The sequence below is a fragment of the Heloderma suspectum genome, chromosome 6 (genome assembly GCF_057233095.1).
Source record: "Heloderma suspectum isolate Gila_16-S chromosome 6, 16-S_ref, whole genome shotgun sequence".
In the NCBI taxonomy this organism is placed as follows: Eukaryota; Metazoa; Chordata; class Lepidosauria; order Squamata; family Helodermatidae; genus Heloderma; species Heloderma suspectum.
In genome coordinates, this window is record NC_139463.1 from 65,548,483 (window position 1) to 65,561,394 (window position 12,912).

General features: G+C 48.1%; 1 protein-coding gene across 1 annotated transcript in view; it reads left to right on the plus strand.

Moving 5' to 3' along the window:
• The window catches only part of LOC146341056 (trafficking kinesin-binding protein 1-like), a 43,359-nt gene that overhangs the window by 16,679 nt on the left and 13,768 nt on the right, over positions 1-12,912 (plus strand). Inside the window, exons 4-10 of the mRNA XM_084804653.1 lie at positions 424-524; positions 2,105-2,213; positions 4,271-4,349; positions 5,983-6,113; positions 10,981-11,055; positions 11,715-11,852; positions 12,508-12,578. Coding sequence (XP_084660779.1) covers positions 424-524; positions 2,105-2,213; positions 4,271-4,349; positions 5,983-6,113; positions 10,981-11,055; positions 11,715-11,852; positions 12,508-12,578 — 704 coding nt within the window. The remainder of the gene's footprint in view (positions 1-423; positions 525-2,104; positions 2,214-4,270; positions 4,350-5,982; positions 6,114-10,980; positions 11,056-11,714; positions 11,853-12,507; positions 12,579-12,912) is intronic.

Sequence of the window (12,912 nt, forward strand, 5' to 3'; positions counted from 1 at the left end):
GCCAGAGAAATGAAACTACTCCTCTCAGGGTTACCCCCTCCCAACAGAAAATTCCATACCTCTAAGCCTGACCATTTTTTCCTTTTCCTCTGTAGGCCTTAAACCTTCACACCTCCAAAGCACTACCCCAAAGTGCCTACCCCAAAGGAAGGTAGAGTGTGGGGGAGGCAAGCCACAGGCAGGGGTGAGTGGGAGAAGAGGCTAAAGGGTTCTGTTTATAATAGTAAAGTAAAACAGGAGAGGGGCCTCTGAGTATGTGCAGAGTTTCCTTTTTCTTTCCTGTTGAATAACTACAGAGTACCCCTACTAGATCTGGAGTTAAGGGGCAAGGCTTTCAGGTTAGAATGTGTGATGTCCAGGCACAGGCTTATGTTGAGCTTCCTGTTTTTTTCACGGAACCCTTTTGCCTCTTCTCCCTGCAAGATAGCGCAGCTGCGACATGAGATATCAATGCGAGATGACCTTCTGCATCTCTACACCAACAGCACCGAGGAGAGCGAGCCGGCCTCCGCCATCTCCACCCCGTGAGTATCTGTGTGGGGAAGAGGGTATGGATGCTTTCTGTACACATCAGTCATACAGAATGTATGGTCACCCTCCTGTCCAGTCCTTTAAACGATCAGCGTTGACTGTCCACTCCCTCCCGATGCCATGCCCCATGCGATGAAATCTCAGTGGGAACGGGGAAGAGTGAGAGGAGAGAAACCTGTGGAATGCTGGTCCTATAGCTAGGCTGCAAACTGATCCAGTGGCTGAATTGGTGCCTCAGGATATATTGAGCAGGAGGTCAAAATGAAGTAACTGTGGGGCACGTTTTGAGGTGTCTCCTAGCTGCTGCCATCCCATATCTCTTGATATGTATGAGGCTCAGCAGAGGCCGTTTAAAACTTTGGCTAGGGAACAGTTGCTTCTTCTGGGGGTAAGCCTGAAGGAGCAGAGAATTAGGGTTGGACAAGGAGGCTGAAGAAAGTCTGCATGCATTTCCTCTACTTCCTCTATTTCCTCAAAGTTGTATTTAGTTATATGTAGTTTAATGTTTGAACTTCTGTAAACTACCCGGAGAGCTTCAGCTACGGGGGGGCATAGAAATGTAAATAATAATTAATAATACTTGCTTGGCTCCTGCAGCCACTCCATGTCTCTTGTGCCCTCAGCCCCAATAATCCATGTTTGGGTCTTTGCATGTTAAAAACTTCAAAAAGGAAAGCGAGGAGGCACCACAGCATTTGAATCCCTGCTCCTATACGAAGCGTGTGTAGGCGAAACTAAAATTGGCTGCACGTGTTGGCTAAACAAAATGGCTGCATCCAGTAGCAACTTTCAGGGTTCCGATTGGCACTGGGCTCCCTGCTGGTGCATGAGTTCCAGCCCAGTTGACCATGAATGTTGGTCTTTTCTGTCTCTTTATTGCATCTGTCTGCTGCCTTGCCTATGGGGTGATCAGGGAACTTACCCCCCATTTTATTCTGACAGCAGCCCTGTGTGTGAGATGGGCTGTGATGAGAGGAGGTGACTGCCCTAAGGCTGTCCAGTGGGTTTCATGGTTGAGCAAGGATTTGAGCTTGGATGTTCCTGGCCTAAATTCAGTGCTCGCTTCCAGTCAACATCTGTGCTGTGTTCCAGGATACAAAGCCCTTGGGTGTAGGGTACAATGGATTTCCTTCAAGCATGTACAGAGTGCCTTTCAGCCCTTCAATGCCGCTCCACAGATGACTTGGCCAAGCTGCAGCTAGGCCGAATCCACCTGGGAGTAGTTTCCAGATCAGAGGGCATGGCTTCCAGGCAGAATTGAGTCCCTCTCTCTGGAAACGAAGCGCTAATTCCGGGGACCGAGCAGTCATAGGTGTCGGGGAACCGAACAGAGTGAGAACCATCCCCTCCCGAAAGATGAGGCTGGTGGTCACGTATCTGAAATCACACTTTATTCAAAACGTGTATACATGGGTCATTCGCCAAGGAAAACTACGAATTGGGGGAACAGGTTACATGGCTTATAAAGAAAACAAAATACATACATTCTTGCACAAAGTGAGCCATTCCCAGCATAGGCAAGTGTGCTGTCCTCTGCTCTGCGCCTCTCATGGCCTCATCTCTTCCCCGACAGGTTGCGAAGGAACGAATCTGCCCTCTCTTTGCAGCAGTGTTTCCAATATGATGTCCTTCAGCAAAAGCTAAAAGGGCTGGAGGAAGAGAACCAGAAACTGCGCACAGAGGTGAGGGCTGAGTTCCGCTGTGCTGTGTGCGCGTGTATATGATGGCTATGGATGTGTCTGTGTGGCAGGCAGGGGGCTTATGGAAGATAGATTGATCATAATGGGCACGTTTACCTGGGACATATCCAGATGATCGGCCAAAGGTGCTTGGGGATTCTCCTGGATCCAGCTTTGTAGCCTCAGTGGCACAAAGGGCCTTTCACCATCTGTGGCCTCTCCTGGAGAAGAGATCTCTAGCCACATCCATGCCCTAATAATCTCCCAACTGGATTCTGTAATACATTATACTGAGGGGAGGGGGGATGGCTTTGGAGCTTAATCGGAAACTTCAGCTGGTAGCAAACAGCCAGGATTTTCACTGGCACAGCCTCCTTGGATCATACATTTCCCAGAGTTAAAAGCCCTCCACTGAATACCTGTCCACTTCCAGGCCCAATTCAAAGTGGTACTTTTAAAGATCTAAACGGCTTGGCCCCCAGGTACCTGAAGGAGCACCTTCTCCCATACCGTCTTGCCCAAAGTCTCAGGTCATCTTGGTTAGAGGTGAAGCGGGTGATAACCAGAGAAAGGGCCTTTTTGGTTGTGGCATCCTGTCTGGAATGCTTTCCCCACCCAGGGAGGGTTTCCTGATGCCAACAGTGCATTTTTTAAATTTTTTGGTAAAAGGTCCAAAACCCTTTTTATTCTCCAAGGCTCTTACATTTTGGATATATTAAAATTTTGCCAATTGTCTTTGTTTTATTTTGCTGCTTTGTTTTATCATGTGAACCTATTGTTTCAATATTTCAATTGTGTAAACCACCCTGGAAGCAAATCCAGTGAAGGGCAGCATATTAAAATGTTTAAAGGAATAATAAATCTAAAGAATAAAGGTGTACTCCAACCAAGTTTTAGCTTTATTATATTGATATCCCACCTTTATTCCTCCTAAGGAACCCAAGGCAGCATTCATAATACCCCTCCTCTCCATTTTATCCTCACAACAACCCTGTGAGGTTGATTGGGCTGAGAGTCTGTGACTGGCCCAAAGTCACTCAGTGAGCTTCCATGGCTGAGTGGGGACTACAACCCAGCTCTCCTGACTCCCAGTTGTACTACTGGCATTGTACAATAGTCTTGCAAGGCCCCACTCAAAGGCAATAGTGTGCTATCTGTCCCACGCATCATGGACCGTTGTGTGTATGTGCCTGACAGAGCCATTATGAGTTTGGCTGCCTTGATTGCCATTTTTTTGCCATTAGGGCTTTTGCCATTAGGCTGAAGGCCAGAGGTTGCCCACCTCTGGTCTAGATTACTGCATTTAGGGAGCAATCCCACGCATGTTCAGACAGAAAAAAAATCCTAAAATTCCCAGCATTCCCCAGCCAGCCATGCTGGAAGCTGCTGGAAGCTGCTGGAAGCTGCTGGAAGCTGCTGGAAGCTGCTGGAAGCTGCTGGAAGCTGCTGGACTTCTTTCTGTCTAAACACGTATAGGATCACACCCTTAGTTCATTGTACATGGAGGATTACCACGCCTGAGTTTCTACTTGTAGGAATTGATGTCCCCCTTCCCCACCCCACCCCGAAGGAACAGCATGTGTGCAGGAGTTCTTCATGTGACCCCTGAGAATGCGGGAAATGCTGGAAGCTAATAGTGAAAAACTACTCCGAGGAAGTAATTATCGGTGCTGCCCTCCTGAAAGATGCTAGTAAACTCAAGCAGGAGTTGCCATCAGGTGAGGTCCAGCCCTCGGAGAGAATTATCTGGCCCCTGATGGCTCCACCAGATTTTTATTCTGGGTCTGGTTAAGTTTGCTCAAAGGAAAACCTCACTGTGTTTGGAAGTTGCACAGGACAGTGCCATTCCATGCTTCCGTGTTGCGTCTCTTTGGGTTGCGTATCTACTGTGAGAGCCATGCCCGTGTGCTGACGCTGCCTTGCTCCTAGCTGGCGTGGCCTTTATCATAAAGACTCATCACAGTGGTCGGTTTGTGTGGGGAGCTGCCTCTAGATTTAGGGCTGCCTAGAATATCTGGCATGCAGCTCTGTTTTCACGTATGTCTGTTTTTCCGCCCCAGGTCGCAAGCATCGCCACAGAGACCTGTCAGTATGAGGAGCGGGAGCAGAAGCTGATGATCGACTGCGTGGAGCAGTTCTGTAGGTCCCCATTTTTTGCGTGGGAAAAGTTGGGGGATCTTTCAGTCACAGGGCTTTAAAACGTTACAAGCTCCAATGTGAAGGCCAGAAAGCCTTGCAATGGCAGATACAGTGGGAGGTGTGATTGATTTTAGCTAGCTTTATATTTGCCTATCTTCTGGGATAGCAGCATTTTAAAAACAAAAGAACGGCCATGCTTCCCTCAGGTGCTCACAACTGATTTATGTAGACCAGCTTTGTCCAACCAGGTGATGTAGACAGACCCACAGCGCAAGAGACGGAACAAAAATTCTTCCACCCTATCACCATAGCTTCTCTATCACATCTGATAGAGAATAATACACATACACTCCCTGCCCTGCCCCGATGGGTTTCTAATGCCAGCCCTAATTCTAATCCCCTCTGGTAGGTAAATATAATAGATGTATTTTTCCAAGCACATTTATAAGAATACTGGAGTGCAGGTAGATGATGGAGGGGAGTTTTAGATAAGTTAAAGGACTGCTTAAAATGAACTCAAATTACAGATGCTCCTTTCGTGAATCATCCTGAATTATTCATCCTGATTTAGAATCATCCTGAACTGATTCTCAGTTGAAGATGCTTGAGAAATATGGAGCAGAAAACCTGCATGGGCCCAGGGGAGAGTGGACCTAGGAGATGGGTTGTGGCAGTTGGCTTTGGCTATAGTTTGTGGTATACAGGACCATGCTGGGCACATCAGATGCCATTATCTAGTAGGGATGGCTGAGAAATTAGCTCCATCAAAGGTGTGGGTTTTTACCCAATTTGCACCTTTTGACCCTTTCTGTGAGCCAAGACAGCTACTTTCCAAAGTCCACATTTTTGTGAGCTTTCTGTTGCAGCTCGTCTTGGGAAAAACATGCTGAAAAAATGCACATATTAGGGGAAAATGCACAAAAAATGCACATACTTGAGAAAAGTGTGGACAAAACAGCATTTTAGCAATGTAAAGTATTTGGAAATAATATGTACACTTAAAATGCATACATTAATGTATACACTACCCAAAACACACAAGATACAAAGTTCTGTACAGATTTTTTTTAAAAAAATGCAAGTGTGTGTTGAAACAGGACAGAATGAGCTTGACCTCAAAAAACTGACAATCTCGATGAGACAGAGGGCTTCTTCGCACGAAGCTTTTATCCTGCTATTGGGATTGGTTACTCAGGGAAGTTTGCTGGTACTTTAGGTGACGTCATCAACCTCCAGGGCGTCTCCCACACCAGATGACCTTTATTCCGTTTTTTTAAAGATCGGAGATAATGAGCTATCAAATTACCCCTCTTGAGTTCCACTTGAGTTCCCTTGTGAAAAGAAGAAATCCTGCAATAAGAGGAGCTAGACCACAGCGCCATCTAGGGGCTGTATAATGGAACATATGGAAGACTTGGATAAGGGGGAAAAGGAGGGGAGGAAGCACGTGTAAAGGGTGTCTGTAGTGATCTTGCATTTAAAACGGAAGCAGAAAGCCCCGTTTTAAATGTGGGATTTTAGTCTGGTGTAGAGATGCTCAGAGATTGATAGATCCATCCATCCCTGCGGTCTGCTGCATTGCGTGTAGCCCTCTCCTCCGGGAGGCAGCAATCTAATAACTCCCCTCCCACAGCTGATGCTAGCCGGGAAGTTGTCCTGCTCTCAGAGGAGCTCGCCCGTAAGGCAGATGATACAGCCCGGCAGCAGGAGGAAATCAGCCAGCTCCTGGCACATATCGTGGACCTCCAGCGGAAGTGCCGCACGGTAAGCAAAGAGGTCGGGGCGGATTTTGTCAGCTGGCCGCCGGAGTTGGGGGTGTGGGTGGAAGAGGGTGCTCTGGTAGTTCCCCTTTCTTGCAGCTCATTTTAGGAGCTGCATCTGGGTTTCATAGATACATTGTCACGATTTAACCCCATCGCAATGGAGAAAGCAGGGTTGGCCCTGCCAACAAGAAGAGACTTAGTAGGTTTGGGGCACCCCAAAGGAAGCTGCAAATTATCAGGTATGTTTTTTTAAAACCAGGGAGGGTGCCATTTGGTTTTTCTGCCTTGCTTTACAAAACAGTCTCTTGGGCAGGTGCAGAAAAGGTAAACGCCCGTGAGTGCAAAATAGCGCACTTTGTGGTTTTAGTTTTTGTAAACAGCCCAGAGAGCTTCAGCTATTGGGCGGTATAGAAATGAAATAAATACTAATAAAATAGTAATAATAATAATAAACTCATTGGAAGGACAGATACTGAAGCTGAAGCTCAAATATTTTGGCCACCTAATGCGAAGAGAAAACTCACTGGAAAAGACCCTGATGCTGGGAAAGATCGAAGGCAAAAGGAGAAGGGGACAGCAGAGGATGCGATGGCTAGATAGCGTCACCGATGCAATGAATATGAACTTGAGCACGCTCCGGGAGAGAGCGGAGGACAGGAAGGCCTGGCGTGCTATGGTCCGTGGGGTCACGAAGAGTTGGACACGACTTAATGACTGAACAACAACAATAATAAAAAATAACCTGACTTCCATGCACATTTGCACATTTCCCTATGCATTTTTCACACTAACTGTCTTTCTCTGAAAAAAACTATTCAGCAGGGACCTTAAGGGAGCAATCCCATGGCCAGGAGATGTTATGCTCATTTCCAGGAACCGACCTGAGAGCCCCGCTCTGAGGTCAGTTCTTGGAAAACCGACCTCCCTCCTCATCCACGCTGCCTCGGAGGAGGCCTGTCCTCCACGAGACGAGAAGCCCCGTCCTCCACGCTTGGAAGACTGAAAAGGGGCATTCCAGGGGGCGTTCTGGGGCGGGGAGAGCGGAGCTGTGTGTATGACACATCCAATGTGTCGTATGGCAGCTTCCTCTCCTGGTCGGTCCCCCTGTGGCTAGACAGCCAGAAACGGCTGTCTAGCGAAAAATAGCAGGGCAGGAGAGACACTGAGGGAAAGATCCCCTGCCCTCGTGCCTCTCCTGCCTTACTTACAATAGGCGGTCACCTCCGAGTTTGGAGGCGGCCGCCTATCTTGATAGGATTGCGCCCTAAGGGAATCAAGATAAAATATTACCTTCTTTGGTTTACCCCAGAGTGAATTCTCTAGTTCAGCCTTCCCCAACCTGGCTGGGGACAATGGGAGCTGTAGTTCCAACACATCTGGAGGATGCCAGGTTGGGGAACGCTGTGCTAGTTGGATAGTTGCAAGTTCCTTCCAGACTTGCTTCTCATTGGAAAACGCTTTCTCTGCAGCTGTCTCGATGACCAAATTTGGCTAGACTGATGTCTTATCAGCTTTTCTGAATAGGAAATCCGAGGGCCAAACTAATAAGTTAGGCAGATCATTGTTGTTTAAATTGGTTCTGCCCCAAATCCATACAAAGCAGGAATGTGGTTGACAGTACAGTATAAAAAGAAGAGCATATAAAGGTTGCTGAGCCCTTGGGCAGGGGCTGACCAGGAATACCAGGACTGGATCAAGACATTTTGCTGCCTGAAGAGGAAGACCTAATGGTACCTCCTCCCGTTCTATGTACAGAAGCTGGCCAGATTGGCAGTTGCATCTTATTTCAACACTGGTGGTGATGATTTATTTATTTAATTTATAACCCGCCTCTATGCAAATACTCTAGGCGGCATACAAAGTTGTTGCTGTTGCTGTTGTTATATTTATTTATTTATATCCCGCCTTTTCCCCAGTACTGGGACTCAAGGCAGCTTTACAACATTAAAACCTGTACAGTTAAAACCTATAAATAGAAGTATACAAAAGTTTAAAATATAATTAAATAATCAATAATTTTGAAACTGTATAAAATATCAAAAAATCAAAAAGACAACAAGAAATATAACCATAGTATCCATCCATCATATTCTCTCACAGGTCCAGACTAGCTATCCCCAAAGGCCTGCCAGAACAAAAAAGTTTTTACATGCCTGTGAAAGCATATCAAGGAGGGTGGCCACTCTCGCCTCCCTAGGAAGGGAGTTCCAGAGCCTTGGGGCAGCCACCGAGAAGGCCCTCTCCCACGTTCCCATCAGACGAGCCTGTGATGGTGGCGGGACCATGAGAAGGGCCTCCCCTGAAGATCTCAGGGCACGAGCAGGTTCATAGGGGAGAATACGGTCTTTCAGATAACCTGGACCCAAGCCATGTAGGGCTTTATAGGATATGACCAGACTAGCTATCCCCAAAGGCCTGCCAGAACAAAAAAGTTTTTACATGTCTGCGAAAGCATATCAAGGAGGGTGGCCACTCTCGCCTCCCTGGGAAGGGAGTTCCAGAGCCTTGGGGCAGCCACCGAGAAGGCCCTCTCCCACGTTCCCATCAGACGAGCCTGTAATGGTGGCGGGCCCATGAGAAGGGCCTCCCCTGAAGATCTCAGGGCATGAGCAGGTTCATAGGGGAGAATACGGTCTTTCAGATAACCTGGACCCAAGCCATGTAGGGCTTTATAGGACATGACCAGACTAGCTATCCCCAAAGGCCTGCCAGAACAACAAAGTTTTTACATGCCTGCGAAAGCATATCAAGGAGGGTGGCCACTCTCGCCTCCCTGGGAAGGGAGTTCCAGAGCCTTGGGGCAGCCACCGAGAAGGCCCTCTCCCATGTTCCCATCAGACGAGCCTGTGATGGTGGCGGGACCATGAGAGGGGCCTCCCCTGAAGAACTCAAGGCACGAGCAGGCTTATAGGGGAGAACGCAGTCTTTCAGATAACTGGACCTGAGCTGTATAAGGCTATGTTAAAAGTTAACAACAATTTAACAAAAAATCCCAACAGCGTGAAAACAGTATATAACAGTCAGCAAAGAGGAATGAGAGTTGTAAAAAGGGAAGGCCTTCCAGAATAATAGCGTATTTGTTTATATAGGACCATCAGTGCACATGGCACTGTACCAATAAAAAATAAAACAACAAATCCCTGCCCCGAAGGCTTACATTCTAATAAAATCACAAAATAAAACCAAAAGGAAGGGAATGCACCAAATGGGAAGAGGAAACACTACAAAAATAAATAATTGATGTTACCAAACAGTGAATAAAATCTAAACTAAGTTTCCAAAAGTGTTGGAAAAGAGAAAGGTTCTTAACAGATTTGAAAACAGTAACTGAAGCAACCATCCACAAATCCTCTGGAAGGGAGTTCTAAGAATAGGGAGCAGCCAGTGATGAGCCAACATCCTGCACTGCAACGGAGGGCAGCAGGCTACCTGACCAGGTGCAGGGCAGGCCACGTGACCCACACAGCTCTGTGTCAGACATCTCACGTCGGCTCCCTGAAACACGCCCTCCAGAGATCTTTGCCTGTCACGAACCTTGGTGAGTTTTAGGCTCTCAGTTCAAACTATTTTATTTGCCCAGGCTGCTACTGAATCTTACTGTGCTACTGAATTGTACTGTTCCGTTATTTTGACTGTTTTCTATTGTTTTATGGAATGTCTCTCTTATTAATTTGATAACCAGGTTTGATTATGTCTTTGATATATTGTCTGTTTTAAATTGGAAACTTCCCGGAGAGTTGGTTTTCTCTTTCACTGAAAGGCAGAATACAAATGTTCTTAAACCAAATAAGCTGCATTTCACCTGTACTTTCTGCCCTGTGACTGCTGTTTTTCCCGGTGGGTCTCTGAAATCAGAAATAATCCTTATCAAGAGAAAAAGTGGGGCACAGTGGTTTGGGAGTGATAGGCATGGTGGAGGGAGGTGTGTTTGCCTTCCTGCACATCTGTTTATTAAACTGCGTCATACTCTTTCTTCAAGGAGCTCCAGATTTGCAAATGTGCAAAAATGTTTAGGGAAAAAACCTTTGGAGGCAACCCAACCAAAGAATAGTCCTATGAGGCAACAAAACTTTGAGTGTCGGGGGGGGCGAGAAACAAAAAACCCAGGATGGGCCTGCATGGGTCATTCCCCCCTTCCCCTTATCCTCACAACAATCCTGTGAGATAGGTTAGGCTAAGAGATCGTGACTGGCCCAAGGTCACACAATGAGCTTGTGGCTAAGTAAGGATTTGAACCTGGGTCCTCCCAGTGTGACACTTTAGTCCAGTCGTCCCCAACCTAATGATGTCCAGATGTGTTGGACTGCATCTCCCATCATTCCAGGCCAGCATGGCCATTGGTGGGGATGGTGGGAGTTGCAGTCCAACACATCGGGAGGCTGTCAGCTTGAGGAAGGCTGCTCTAGCCACTAAACAATACTGCCCCCTCCCCACTTTATATAGATCTGGCAGGACCCAGGATTAGGTATGTTGCATCGTGTCTAATCTGACCGCAAACGAAACTCCCAAGAGCTGATTTAAGGAATTCACTCTGGAATCAGTTGGGGAGTCTTGTCATTGTACTGATCTCTTAATTTCAGGGCAAGCCATTCGTGTTAGAAGCTTCTTGAGAAGTTCTGCAAGCTTGTCTGTGATGAGCTTTGTTGGCTTTGCCCTCTCTTCATTCCGGTGGCAGAAAGACTCTCTTGAAGTGGCCAGCTTGGAGGGGGAAAGAAACCCTCAAGCAGGAATGGCCAAGCTGCACATTCCTATCCCCAGAGCTAGGAGCATGTTCAGCTCTCCCTGAGGAAACCCTGAACAAGTCAGATGAGCCTTGCAAAGGGCCCTGGGGATGCCCTTGGTGATGTTACCCTTACTTTCCCCCGCAGTATGGTTCGGAAGTAGAGGAGCTGCAGGAGCATCTCACCGCTGCCAAGGAGGTCCAGCAGGAGCTGCGCACAGAGGTATGTACGCCGAACAACCAGCAGACGGCAGGGAGAGGTGGGGTGGCAGGCCCAGTTTGCATCTGCCCAGCGTAGGGAGGAGGGCAGAGAAGTCTGGAATACCTGTACGTGACCTGTATTGGTTTTGCATCAGTCTTTCATGGCTCTTCCCCCCCCGCCCCAAACTATCCTGGCAATCGAAGCTTGGTAAGGGTAGTGAGCTTTCTGTGCTACGTATCCCTAGTCCTGCCACACAGAACCAGAGTTCCCAGGATTCCCTGGGGAGAGAGCATGACTCTTGGACCGCTTTGTCTGTGGTGCCGATACGTGTCTCGTGGCGAAAATGCCAGGAAATTATCACAGTTATTGATGTAGCAGCTGAAAGAGGTGACTCAAGTGGAATCCAGTGTATTGATTCAGCACGTAGATCAGCCTTCCCTAACCTGGGGCCCTGCAGATGTGTTGGACTAGAACTTCCAGCATCCCCCAGGGTCAGGGAAGGCTGATGAAAGTAGCGTAGGCATTGCTGCAATATTCTGGGTTGCCAACAATTTAAAAGTCAACCTGTCCCATGGAGAGCCCCTTACTTTGAGTCCCTAATCCCCTCTTAATTCCGTGGCTTGGCTCAGTTAGGTGGGACATGTCTAACTTCTCTTCTCCATCCCACAATGTCACTGCAGCTCCAAGACCTGCAGGAGAAATATGCGGAGTGCGGAGCAATGCTGCAGGAAGCCCAGGAGGAGATTAAAAACCTCCGAAACCGCAGCCTCCCCAACAGCACCATCCACCGCCACAGCTCCCCCACTTTCTTACCCCTGGTAAGGACAGTGCACCTTCCGATACGTTGCGTTGGGGGTGGAGGAGAATATCTGGAAATCAGCATTGGTTTGTGCAAGATAAACCTGGGAGGAGGAGAATGGCTGTTTAACAGATTATTAGCTTATTTTGTGTGTCCTGTTGCTCCCGTGTCCCTCTTTGTTGGAAAGGGAAGGCAGACTGCTTCCTTAATGTCCCTGTTCCTACCCTGACAGATGCACGCAGTATCACATTTCAAGCTTCTAGTCCTTGGGGCGGGGGGGAACACTGGAAAAAGAGGCCATGCCTCAGCGTTTCATTTGTGCTAGGGCATATCCAAGGGCAGAATCATGGGGATTTGCTTTTCGGCGGGCTCTGCCCTGCGCATTTTGGCACTGGTATATCTGAGCATGTGTAGAGTGTCCATTAAGTAACCGCAGCCTGTCTCCCCATCCCCCCCTTCCCCCAGTCTGAAATTCCAGGCAGGTTCAGAAATCAGTCACTGGTGTTGAATGTGCTGTCTCTGGTGAGGGTTTTTTACGAGTCCCAGCACTGCTCTGCTCTCCATTCTCACCTGGGAGAGCAGGAACAGAGGAGGGAAAAATGACTCCACGCATTTCCTGGTGCCTGTATCTTTTGCTACTGGGAAGCGCCTGTCCATGATTACTTTTATTACAGGATTCTCTGGCTGCAGAGATCAAGGGCTCAATGAGGAGGGGCTTGGACAGCTCTGGTTCTTCGGAGTACAAGTGAGTGGAGGATGGGAGTGGGGGGAGGGCTGAACCTGAGCAGTCAAGGGGGAAATGGCTCAGAAGAGCGGGAAGCTCTCACATGATGGTGTTATGGATGTGCCACAATCCCTGAGGCAAGAGATAAGCTGGGAAAGAAGCCTTAGGACCGGGAGGTAGAATTTAGAAGCTGGGGCTGGGGTGGGGGAGCTAAGCTGGAAAATATCGTTGCCTGCCTTGGGACCCAACTGCCTTGGGGTGCAGCCTGGACCTTTTGGTGGGCCTATGCAGTGGAGGCTGGTGGCGCCAATGTCAGTGGGGCGGTGAATCCACTCTGGGTTTCAGTCAGAACCTG